The sequence below is a fragment of the Raphanus sativus genome, chromosome 8, assembly GCF_000801105.2.
Source record: "Raphanus sativus cultivar WK10039 chromosome 8, ASM80110v3, whole genome shotgun sequence".
Classification (NCBI taxonomy): Eukaryota; Viridiplantae; Streptophyta; class Magnoliopsida; order Brassicales; family Brassicaceae; genus Raphanus; species Raphanus sativus.
In genome coordinates this window covers 23,361,363-23,375,129 of record NC_079518.1, presented here as the reverse complement: position 1 = coordinate 23,375,129, position 13,767 = coordinate 23,361,363, and the positions used below count along the sequence as shown (strand labels likewise).

The window sequence follows — 13,767 nt, the reverse complement described above, 5'->3', positions numbered from 1 at the left end:
CAGCAATGCCAAACAAACAAGAACTCCTCAAATGACTAAGCAGAATTTGCACTTGCTTTGGTCTAACTTTTGTATTTTGAACATCCATGTTTGTGTACCACTTCTTGCATTCTGTCTTGTGTTTATCATATAATTCCTTAATATATCAGTGTACATATATTTATATTTATCCTATGTGCATATTGTTTATGTTCCTCACTTTTTGATATGTTATATTTGTGTTTTGGATTTATATGATGCAATTTGTATTTGAATATTAATCATATAACCCTATTGATTTGATAGAAGCATTGATCATGGTTTTATGACGCATACTGATCTTGATCACTTGACTGATTGAACAATAGAAACTACAAATTGCATTTAATCTCTTAACTTAAGTACCAGACTCTACAATTAAGGAATCAACACGTCAAAACCCATCAATTTGTTATTTTCGATCAGCTTAATTTTGAAAGTTAATATTGTTTCTATATGTTCATTTCTTAATTATATTACTTTCCATCATTTTTGAAATTGAAAGCTAAAAGTTAGGATTGGCAACTAAAATGTACCGACGGTATATATTTGTCAAAATGTAAAGTTGAATCCCTATTATCAACATATAACCCTAAAATTTGCAATAATTTCTTGTTGATTTTTGAAAATTAAAAAAATATTCCACGTTTTACGCGGTAGTATCCTAGTAAATTAATTATACGTTAAGCATGGCAAACTATTTTTTGTGTTTCTCTTTAAGCATGGCAATTTAGAACGTGAAAAGACATTACTTAGAGCATTCCAACTCATAACACTATTTTGTGTGTCAAACCCACTATTTAGTGTAATTTTAGCACTAAAAAGAGTTCTTCTCCAACCACAACACCAAACTTCACACTAAAAATATTTTATAATATTATATGTATTTATCTTTTATTTCTCATTTATTTATTTGTAATTTTATTTAATAAAATAACTGAATTGTATTTTAGTGGAGTGAATAGTGTTTTAATGTGATGAATAGTGTCACACCAATTTAGTGTGAAATTTATAGTGTTGCCACTAAAATAGTGTAATTTTTGCAGTCCTTTTAGAGATGATTTTGGTATAAAAACTACATTAAAATAGTGTTTTGCAGTCCCATTGGAGATGGCCTTACGATTTAAATCAACTCAATCAAACACGATTTTTTTAATTCTCTACTATCTTTGTTACCAAACAAAATTTATTTTTTTTAAAGACTTTTAACCCTATTACTTAAGCATATAGTACCGACGGTATATATTTGTCAAAAATGTAAAGTTGAATCCATATTATCAACATATAAACCCTAAAATTTGTGTTTGGTATAAAAACTACATTAAAATAGTGTTTTGTTTGGTAATAGGGTTAAAAGTCTTTAAAAATTAAATTTTGTTTGGTAACAAGATATTAGAGAATTTTGTCTTTTCTTTATTTAAATGATAGATTTAAATATTTAATGTCATTTCCTAAATACAACATTATAAGTAATTATATAATATAATTAATACGATGAAAATTTATATATTTATTGTTAAAACTACTAAATACAAACATTATAAGTAAATTATATAATATAATTAATAATATATTTTATTGATATGATCCTCATACTTAAAATGTTGTATTTACTAGTTTAATATTTATGTTAACTTAATTTTTTTTTTAATTTTCTATCAAATAAGAAAAATTACTACCTTTTTGTTGATAAATATTTGTGCTAAAAAATTATTATTTAATAGTATTATGTATAAATAATATATATTTCTTATTTTTATTCTATAAAATATTACTATTATTAATTTAATATGTTTACTAACTATTTAAATAAATAAAAAAATACAAAATAGCCTATTTAGAAACCGAAATATCGTCTTATTACATTAAAGTCAATATCTAAGCATATAAAGTAAAATTCACAAAATGTTATAAAAGATAAAAATATATTTATAGTTTTTGGTATATAACTGGATAAACAGGAAACCGACGGTATATAAACTGAATTAAGAAATGAACATATAGTACCGACGGTATATATTAGGGTATATATTACTTTCCATCATTTTGTTTTAGCTTAAATTCATAATAAATTTATATAAGTCTTTGCTTACTCTAATAAATTTGTTTTCTTCAAATATATTTCAATTACACATAAACCAATTACAAATAAAACTGAAAAAGATTACATTATATAACATGGTCAATTTCTCACCATCTTATTAGATATAATATTTATGACTATAACTTTTAATTTTCTAACATCTATAAATTTAAAATAATTTTTAGTCAATCACTCCGCGCGCGCGGATTACAACCTAGTAAATTATATAAGACAAAAACTCGTCTGGAATTTCTTTGTAAATACTAAAATGTTTTGATCTAAAGTTGCAATTTTTGAAACCATCTTAAAAACAAATTGATTGCTTTGTAAGTGAAGGATGTTGACGGACAACCAAGTCCTTAGTTCGACATCGACTTGATTTTTTTACTCTAATTCTCTTCAAGCTCTTATTTGCTCCAAAATCTCCAAATTTGTTCAAAACATACCTAGATTTGTAATTAAAAATAACTTGAAATTAATATAAAGGCTTTAAAAAAGGATTTACATCTTGGTCAAAACTTGTAAAACCATGATATATCAAAAAATTATCTTCCAAGTTCATCCATGAAATCGAAAGATACTGGCCAAAAGGTTAAAGGATAATTAGTCGAGGAATTCATTTCGTCTGCTTCTGAGCAGGATGCTTACCTTCTTCTCCTGCCTTAATAATTTACTAGATTTTGACCCGCGCTTTTGAAGCGCGGAATATTTTACGATGAAAAATTTCACTAATAATTTAACAAATATTTTGGTTATTTTTAAAGAGTGTGTATTTAAAATATTTTTGCATTTAAATCAGTATTTTTAAATTCAACCCGATTGTGATTATACCGGTTAATCCGGAGATCTGACAATTCAATTTATGTTTTTAAATATTCATATTAAAAAATCACTAAAACCCGAGACTAACCGATTGAACTGATGGATGACCGATATGTAATCTAATTGGATTTAAATTGTAATAGTTTCATAATTTGTAATCTTATAATCGAAATTTTAAAGTTCACTATTTTGCAATTTATGAAATTATGACGTTTCTACAAAATTTTAAAGAGAAAATGATAGATATAAAATAACTAAGATTAATTATTGTATTATTTGGAAACATTGATAGTAGTATAAAAAATATATTGTTTAGAAACATTGATAGTAGTATAAAGAAATAAGTATATTGTTTGAAAACATGGATAGTAGTATAAAGAAATGAACATTAGTGACTTAATGTATGTTTAACTATAAACTATAAAGGTGTATTTAATTTAAAAACTTACAAAATAAATGTTAGGTCCAATATAATGTTTCTGTTTTAATAAGATAGATGGCTTCTGAGTTGGGTTTTTTCCTTGCTTCTGGGTAAAATGAAAAAACTTCTACTAAAAGGAAAAATATTTTCATATTTCAGAATATACAACTATCTGATCTAATTATTGACTATGGACAACCTATAAAAGGAAATATAATCCATAGAATAAAATATCAACTATTAAAGAATTCGACCATAGAATTAGTAGGTAGAACTAGGGTTCATGAACGAGTATGTTGTAGTCCTGGCTTTATTGACCAGTAAAATTTATATTTTTTTCCTTGAATCTCGTTTTCTGTTAATGACTATTGTCTGTTTTGTAGTAACACAAAGAATCTGCACAAATTTACTCTAAACATGTTTATATTATATAACTGAGCAACATTTCTCATTAGTTTAAAACTATAACTTAGTAACATTTCTCATTAGTTTTTATTACACATAATTTCTATTAGTATTACACATAAGAATCTCTTCCTTTGGGTAATTAAGCTGTGATAGCACCTTCTAGAGCTTCTCCTAGCTAGTGAGCATTTTTCATTAGCATTTTCATCAAATTATCACACATCCACCCCTCGTATCCATCACCACAACGTTGCAGTGTATCAAGTTTTGGGTTTATAATAATTGGTTCTAAAAAGATAGGCATATTTATGGTTCCAAAAATAAAATTGGTCGGAAAGAATCTGCACAAATTTACTCTAAACATGTTTATACTTATATAACTGAGCAACATTTCTCATTAGTTTAAAACTATAACTTAGTAACAATTCTCATTAGTTTTTATTACACATAATTTCTATTAGTATTACACATAAGAATCTCTTCCTTTGGGTAATTAAGCTGTGATAGCACCTTCTAGAGCTTCTCCTAGCTAGTGAGCATTTTTCATTAGCATTTTCATCAAATTATCACACATCCACCCCTCGTATCCATCACCACAACGTTGCAGTGTATCAAGTTTTGGGTTTATAATAATTGGTTCTAAAAAGATAGGCATATTTATGGTTCCAAAAATCAAATTGGTCGGAAAGATAGGCATATTAATAATATTTGGTCGGAAAGATAGGCATATTAATAATATTTGGTCGGAAAGATAGGCATATTTATGGTTCCAAAAATCAAATTGCATAAAGATAAACAAAAAGCCAAAAACTATAAAGAACAGCTCGCGGTGTAGAGTACTTGAAAAACACTGTCCTTTTAAGTTCTGACTAGGGGTCTCCAATTTGGATATCTTTTCGGTTTCGGTTCGGTTTTTTTGACTTTTCGGTATTTCGTTTTATAAAAAATAGCTACTATATTAAAAATCATATCTACTTTGATTTAATTCAGTTTATATACCGTCGGTTTCCGGTTTATCCAGTTATATACCAAAAAACTATAAATATATTTATCTTTTATAATATTTTGTGAATTTTACTTTATATGCTTAGATATTGACTTTAATGTAATAAGACGATATTTCGGTTTCTAAATAGGCTATTTGTATTTTTTATTTATTTAAATAGTTAGTAAACATATTAAATTAATAATAGTAATATTTTTATAGAATAAAAATAAGAAATATATATTATTTATACATAATACTATTAAATAAATAATTTTAGCACAAATATTTATCAACAAAAAGGTAGTAATTTTTCTTATTTGATAGAAAATTAAAAAAAAAATTAACTTAACATAAAATATTAAACTACTAAATACAACATTTTAAGTATGAGGATCATATCAATAAAATATATTATTAATTATATTATATAATTTACTTATAATGTTGTATTTAGTAGTTTAATATTTTATGGTAAGTTAAAAGTTTTTCTTAAATTTTCTATCAAATAAACAAAAATTTCTACCTTTTTGTTGATAAATATTTGTGCTTAAATTAATAATAGTAATATTTTTATAGAATAAAAATAAGAAATATGAGTTACACATAATACTATTAAATAAATAATCTTAGCACAAATATTTATCAACAAAAAGGTAGTAATTTTTTTTATTTGATAGAAAATTAAAAAAACTTTTAACTTAACATAAAATATTAAACTACTAAATACAAAATTTGAAGTACCAGGATCATATCAATAAAATATATTATTAATTATATTATATAATTTACTTATAATTATACCATTATATTTAAAATGATCGGTATATTTGGTTTAATCAGTCTATATACTAAACTATATCTATATACCGCCGTTTCTTAAAAATAACATTCGGTATATTTGGTACTACGAAATCCAAACTACGTTATCTATTTCAGTTCGCTTCAGTTTTTAGTTGCTTCTGTTTTACCGAGTTGAACACTTCTAGTTCTGACCCGTACACACGCAAAGCACAAAGACACGTGTGAGCTAAGTTTCAGAAATAAACTCATACTTTGAATTCTAGTACTTTTAAAACAAATAATTCGTGCCGCCACTATGTTTTCATATTATAGAAAACTTATCTTCGATGAATAAAAATTGGGTTGGTCATATTAAAGATTAGTACGATAATGGTCTCAGTGCGCATTTGCTTGTCTAATTCAAACATATAGTATCCTGTATAGTATATCACGAAAGATGAATATATAATCTCATATATAAAATCATATAGTATTGAATAAATACGATATTATCCAGAAAATGTTTTTCTTTATTTATTGAAAATGGCTCAATATACAGCAAATGTTACATATTGCATTGTGACCAAAGGATGGTTTACTAAGTTTTTTAGGATTTTGAATGAGGTTTGAAGCAAATAAATTAATTTTGAGGATCTAAAAGTCAATCATGATAATAATTGAAAATGTTTTTAATCATGTTTTCTAGAAATAGAAAAGTCATGGTGATGGAGTCATGAATATAGATAGATAAAAGGACAACAACATAAATAGTTTACAGAAATATATTATTTGTTTCTGTTACTCACGGATACATTCTTTTTCCAAGCAGAGAGAAGAAGGAAGTAAAAGAGAAGTGGCGTGTTGTTTTCTCCAAAACTCAACCCCTCTTCTTATCTTCTTCAGTTCTTCTCCTCTTCAAATCTCAGTCTTATACAAAGCCATAGATACATAGGTCAAACTCAGTCTATATTGCTCATATCCAATCGTTTCAAAGGATTTTGGTTGTTGTACGTGTGTGTTTGGAACTTTGGATGGTGATGAAGGGAATGCGTGTTGGGAAATACGAGCTTGGGGAAACGCTTGGTGAAGGGAACTCTGCAAAAGTCAAACTCGCTACAGATACTGTTTCTGGCCAATCGTTTGCCGTCAAAATCATCGACAAGTCTCGTACCAGTCGCCTCAACGTCCCTTTTCAGGTTTTTGCATTTTGAATCAACACTTTTTTTATCTTACTCTAGATTTGATTGGCTTAAAGGTGGATTCAAGTTCTTACACAGTCTTGATTTCGAGAACTTACAGATTAAGAGAGAGATACGTACACTCAAAATCTTGAAGCATCCAAACATTGTTAGATTACATGAGGTACATGTTTTAATAGCCTATGGAGATTATTGGATGCTTGTGATTGAATTCTTCGTTTAATCTAGATATGAGTGACCAATAACATTCTCATTACAACGTAAGGTTTTTCTATTTCACTTTTTTTGCTAGAATACATTTGACAAGGATTAAACATTAAACCTGTGAAACTTTTTGATTTGTTTACTTGCGCATAAGTGTATCCTAGTCACTTTGATATTTTTAATTTTGGTTAACCTTTCTTCTCACGTTGCTAAATAGACACGCTTAACATATCATCAATTTTTTTACTTTATTTTTTTTTGTCGTCGTAGCTTGAGTCTTGATCATTAGCTGGCTCACGATGGATTTGATGACCTGACCAATTCAATTATGAGGTCGGTCCCAAAAAAAAATGGCGACTTAAATAATGATAATGGCAAATCATATTCACTATTGCCTCATTTTTTGGTTAAATATCAGTCTTAATAAAACTAAAAAAATTCCAAACACTACAGGAGGTAATTATTGCATAATTTTATGGAAACGACCTGAGTATAAATACTATTAAAACAGGATCCTATTGGATTTTTTACTAAAAATACCATTTTCTTTATTAACATTGCATATTTCTTTAAGGGTAATCAAGTAATATTAATAACACATCTATATTGGGTCATTTTTTTTATCCAGCCCACTGCCCACTTCAGATCTCTCTTGGGCCATTTGGGCCGATTAAGAAATCAGATCCAATTTTTATTTTTTCTCCAAGTTCAAATAAATTCTTTTCAATCATTCTTAATATTTTGTGTAGTAAACAAAAATTAATCACTTAATTATTATTATTTTTTAAGCATTCCTAAAAAATGATTTTTTCATTGAAAAGTATAAATATTTATTAAAAGTATATTATTTTTTTATTTAAAAAATTAACCACATAATAAAATTAATTTATCAGAGTTATACCAACTTAATTCATTAAAAAATAAACTATAATTTTCTAAACATAAATACTCATTAGACCTCGACGTTCGGGTACGGATTGGTTCTTTTGGGTATCGGATTTTTTTGGGTTTTGAAATTAAATCCTATTCGGGTATTATAGAATTTTGGATCGGGTTCGGATCGGGTCTTTCAGGGTCCGGGTGGGTTCGGTTCTCAGGCATAAGAACCTGAAAAATAACCAAATAACCAAATTATCTAAAACGGGTTCGGTTAGTTGTACTCAAAGTAATCAAAGTATCCGATTCAGTTCAAATTTTTGTATCCAAATTATTCAAAATTAACCAAAAATAACCAAAAAGTATCCATTCTATACAGTTTTTTGGGTAAACTTTTATCCAAACTATCATATTTTATCTAAAAAATACTCAAAAGTACCGAAATAACTACTATAGTTAACTTATAATATTAATTTAAAATATTAAAATAATTATAAATATAATTATAACATATATTTTTAGATATATATTCACATTTCGGATATCTTAGGATACTCATTCGGTTCTCGGTTTGGATCGGGTTCAGGACCGGTTCTTTGGATATAGCAATTTAGAACTCATTCGGATATTTATCCCGGGTCTGATCGGGTTCGGGATCCTGATTTTCGGGATCCTGATTTTCGGGTCAGTTTCGGGTTGGTTCTTCGGATCCGGATATTGTGCTCAGGTCTATACTCATTTAATACGAAATACGATAAAGAAAGATAAAAAGCTTAAGTCTTTTATAAAAACAAATATATGAAAATATGACATTTACTAAATATTTGTCAGTTTAAAAAAATAAAGGAAAATAAATACGCGCTTTGAAAGCGCGGATCAAAATCTAGTACATTGTTAAATGACCTGCATAAGAAAATCGAAGTTTGATACAGTCTTTATATTAACTGTGGTCCAGATTTTGTATCTATTTTATTAAAGTAGAAATACTTTAAGCTTTTGTTTGGTAATAGGGTTAAAAGTCTTTAAAAAATTAAATTTTGTTTGGTAACAAAGATAGTAGAGAATTTTGTCTTTTCTTTATTTAAATGATAGATTTAAATATTTAATGTCATTTCCTAATTAAAATAATAGATTTCTTTAATAGAATGAATCTTAACCAAAATAAATTTCCTTATAGATTTTTTGTTAACTTTTAATATTTTTCAATATTTATTAATAAAAATAATAAAATAAAAATCACACATCAAAATCAATTTATATATCATATAAATAAGATATAAAATATTTTATTTATAATTGTTAGTATAACACTTTTATAATATAAGTTCAATTAGTTATAAATATTAGATTTTATATGATACACTGTGATATAATAAACGACTAAAATCACATAATATAATTATTTAAAGTAATAAATAAAAAATTGTTTTAAAATGTTATACTAACAATTATGTAATACATATTAATTTACACACACACACATATATATATAATATATATATATATATATATATATATATATATATATATATATATATTATCATTAGAACAAAGAAAAAAACTTGAAGTGAAAGCAAATATTTATACGGCCACGGGTCAAACTATAGAAATAAACAACAATGGCGTAAGATTTTTCTTTTAACAAATTTATTTTAATTTCAAATATGTTTATATATTTTATGTATTTATAAATTATTTTATTTGTTATTACGAATGTTAAGATTTTGGAATTGGAAAAAATTATGACCCATTTCTATATTATTTTAATTAGGAATTTAAAATTTATATCAAAATATTTTTTTAAACTTTTAATTTTTATTATAACTACAAATGTTAATTTGCAATCTAAATTTATGTTTAAATATTACAAATATATAATTTATAAATAAAAACTAAAAACATAAAATAAATACCCGCTCGGTTGGGCGGTCAAGATCTAGTATAATTTTAAAACCATACATGGGTGTACCATCAAATATTCGGGCCCTCCATCATTTGTTTTTGTTACTAATTAGAAAGTTTTGACGAAAAATACAGTGAAACTTTGTTTGTTTTCTTGTGAAGAAGCATCTTCTTTTTTTTTGTGGTCAGAAGTTGTGAAGAACTTATTAAAAATCGTGTTGATGAGTTGATTTAAATCGTAAGGTCATCTCTAATGGAACTGCAAAACACTATTTTAATATAGTTTTTATACCAAAATCATCTCTAAAAGGACTGCAAAAATTATACTATTTTAGTGCAACACTATAATTTCACACTAAATTTGGTGTAACACTATTCATCACATTAAAACACTATTCACTCCACTAAAATACAATTCAGTTATTTTATTAATAAAATTTACAAATAAATAAATGAAAAATAAAAAGATAAATACATATAATATTATAAAATAATTTTTAGTGTGAAGTTTGGTGTTGTGGTTGGAGAAGAACTCTTTTTAGTGCTAAAATTACACTAAAATAGTGTGGTTTTGACACAAAATAGTGTTATGAGTTGGAGATGCTCTAAGTAATGTCTTTTCACGTTCTAAATTGCCATGCTTAAAGAGAAACAAAAAATAGTTTGCCATGCTTAACGTATAATTAATTTACTAGGATACTACCGCGTTAAAACGTGGAATATTTTTTAATTTTCAAAATCAACAAGAAATTATTGCAAATTTTAGGGTTTATATGTTGATAATATGGGATTCAACTTTACATTTTTGACAAATATATATAATGTTAATAATTTGAGCTTAATAAAATACTGTTTTTATTATCACCCTTACTAAACAGTTTATTATGCAGAATAAATTAACATACTTCTAATTATTTTTTCATTCCTCTTAAAAATTATTTTGGATATCTATAAAAAAAATAAAATGTAAACCATATTATAGGGTTTAATAATTAAAACAATAATATTTTGTTTATTTTTGAAAATTTTGAATTCTAAAGAGTAGATTTAGGAGAATATATTTCTGAATATCATGTTCCGTTGATTTAATAGATTAGATTTTTGATTGATAAGATAATATATCAAATAAGACATATTAATAATCAAGAATTAGTTTAGTAGATGAAATAGTATTCTAAATTAATAGAATAGTTGTGCTTTTAATATTCCTCCTAAGATTTGGTCATTCATTGGGCTGGCGATAGATTTAATGCCGGATTATGACGTAGGTCCCAAAAATTGATCACTTGATCTTTTGTAATGATATTGATAATCACCACAACTGCATCATCTCACCACAACTGCATCATCATCATCATCATCATCATATTTAGCAAAAAAAAAAAAAAAAAAAAAAAAAAAAAAAAAAACTGCATCATCATACTGTATTAATACAGTCTTGATAAAACCAAAAAAGAAAAAGAAGAAAGAATAGTCTTGTCATGTAGACCTCATAAAGAATTTAATAAAGTCCAGTAAAACTCGTTTTCACACTTTAATTACGTGAAACAATTTTCAAGTTTCCAATACTTATGAGTATTTGCGATTCTTGTTGACTTCTATTTCTTTATAATTATAAAACCATCATTCGTCCAGATTAACGATTACTTTTCTTGCAAGCAACCCACATAGTTAGTTTAGGACATTGAATCAACATAGACTTGGTCTAGGTTTTTGCTCGAGGATGAGAATTTTCCGGATAGTTTAGGGATTTTTCCAACTTTTTTTAATAATCCCTCAAATATTTTAATATCATTGATATGCCAATTATTTATTGTGTCCACTTTCAGGTATTGGCTAGCAAAACCAAGATTTACATGGTCCTTGAATGTGTCAGTGGAGGAGACCTATTTGACAGAATTGTAAGATTCATGTATTTCTACAGTGACTTTTTGACGGCTAACCAAATGTTGGTTTCTAAAAACATGCTATGATCATTCAGGTCACTAATGGAAAGCTTTCGGAGACTGAAGGAAGAAAAATGTTTCAGCAGTTGATTGATGGAATAAACTATTGTCATAAAAAGGGTATTTTCCACAGGGATCTCAAGGTCTGTCTATCAGTGTATACATGTATTTCAAAAACTTCAAACTTTGTTTGTAGTCTTCGCATAATGTTCTGATATCGAAGTTCATGTTCTGAAGCTAGAGAATGTTCTTCTTGATGCAAATGGGCACATTAAGATCACTGATTTTGGCCTTAGTGCTATGTCTCAGCATTTTAAGGTAATATCCTAAACGTATCTATACATTAGCAGAAAAAGGTTCATGTTCAAATGTTTTTCTGTTTTGACATGTCAGGAAGCTGAATTGCTACATACAACCTGTGGTAGTCCAAATTACGTCGCGCCTGAGGTTCTAGCTAACAAGGGCTATGATGGTGCAGCATCAGATATATGGTCGTGTGGAGTAATCTTGTATGTTATTCTTACTGGCTGTCTCCCTTTTGATGATACAAACCTCGCCGTTCTTTGCCGGAAGGTGCTGTTTTTGTTTTCTCCCCTTCTTTGGACAGTTTAGTTTATTCTCATTTCTTTTCTTAAAGCGTATTATTTGACATTTCCAGACACATTAAGAATATTGTTGAAAAGTATTTATGTTCTTATTAATTACACAGATTTAACCAATAGTATTTAAAATAAATAAAATTATTTACAAAATCAATGTTGTTTGTAATTAATATTAACCTAAAAGTGATTATAATTTACATTGAATTCTAAAATGACATTTTTGTGTAGAAAATATTTATGTAAAAATGACACTTTTTAAGAAATAGAAAGTGTATTTTTTTGAAGAAATACATCTCATAGTTATAGCCTTTTCAGATATCCAAAGGCGACCCTCCAATACCTAGATGGTTATCACCGGGTGCTAAAACCATGATCAAGAGAATGCTCGATCCAAATCCAGTCACAAGGATGACAGTCACATGTATTATGGCTAATGATTGGTTCAGACACGACTACGGCCCATTTGTGATGATGAAGATTATTCATCCTCAACAGAAGATGTAAGAATCTGTTGTGTCTCATTAATCATCAATCATGTTGGTTGGATCAATGTGCATTGCCTTTCTCAAGTCTTGCCTTGCTGTTATATATAATAAAGGTAGCAGAAGAAGAGAGAAGCCATTATTCACCAACCGTCATCAACGCCTTTCAGCTGATTGGAATGTCACCGTTTCTAGACCTCTCCGGTTTGTTTGAAACAGAGGTAAACAATACATTAGTGTCCTCATTTACTCTGTTTCAAGATCGTTATTTACTCACAACAAAGATGTACTTTGACTCAGACAGTATCAGAGAGGCAGATAAGATTCATGTCAAATAGGTTAGCCAATGATGTTTTGGAAAAAATCAAAACAATCCTTATGGCGATGGGTTTCTACGTACAGAAGAAACACATAATGGTGAGAGTCTCTCTTCTTGCTCTGTCTTATCTGCTACTTGTGATGTTGTAAGTAATTTAAGTGGTAAGAACTGATGTTGCTTCAGTTAAAAGCAATCCGAGAAGAGAGTACCCAAAAAGGGCAAGGCGGGTTATCATTAACAGCAGAGGTATTCGAGATAATCCCATCACTAAATGTGATTGAACTAAGAAAATCATATGGCGACCCAACTCTATATAAACAGGTAATATATTCTTCTCGTAATAGGTACCCTCTATGTATATCTTTCTACAACAGCTTATTGTTGTTTGGGTTAGTGCAGCTGTGCGAGAGATTACTAAACGAATTGGACGCATCATCCCAAATATAAAAGCCGAAACAAACATTGTGATAGAGGATTTATGTAAAAGAAAAATTAATTAAAAAGAGATTTATTTGAATAAGCTTGGTACAGCCAAAAAGAAAGAGTCACGCATAAGATTTGATGAGTTCACGTGAATAACAGTAACTAAGCTTGGATTTTGATAAGAGTGGAAGATAATGAGAACAACAATGTTCCTCTAAAACAGAAGAACATGAAGAACAAAGGGTTGCTGCAAATCAGACAAACCCACCATCTTCTCAATGCTTCTCAAAACAACAC

The 13,767-nt window shown here is 27.6% G+C and overlaps 1 protein-coding gene across 1 annotated transcript; it reads left to right on the top strand.

The window, feature by feature from the left end:
- The first annotated feature begins 5,774 nt into the window (after nucleotides 1–5,774).
- LOC108818691 (CBL-interacting serine/threonine-protein kinase 17) lies at nucleotides 5,775–13,644 on the top strand. The gene is given in 12 exon segments (XM_018591613.2): nucleotides 5,775–6,713; nucleotides 6,817–6,879; nucleotides 11,528–11,599; nucleotides 11,680–11,787; nucleotides 11,882–11,962; nucleotides 12,038–12,217; nucleotides 12,562–12,709; nucleotides 12,712–12,746; nucleotides 12,845–12,949; nucleotides 13,029–13,145; nucleotides 13,231–13,368; nucleotides 13,447–13,644. Coding segments are annotated over 12 exon segments (1,260 nt in total). The 5' UTR covers nucleotides 5,775–6,548; the 3' UTR covers nucleotides 13,495–13,644.
- Nucleotides 13,645–13,767: the final 123 nt, after the last annotated feature.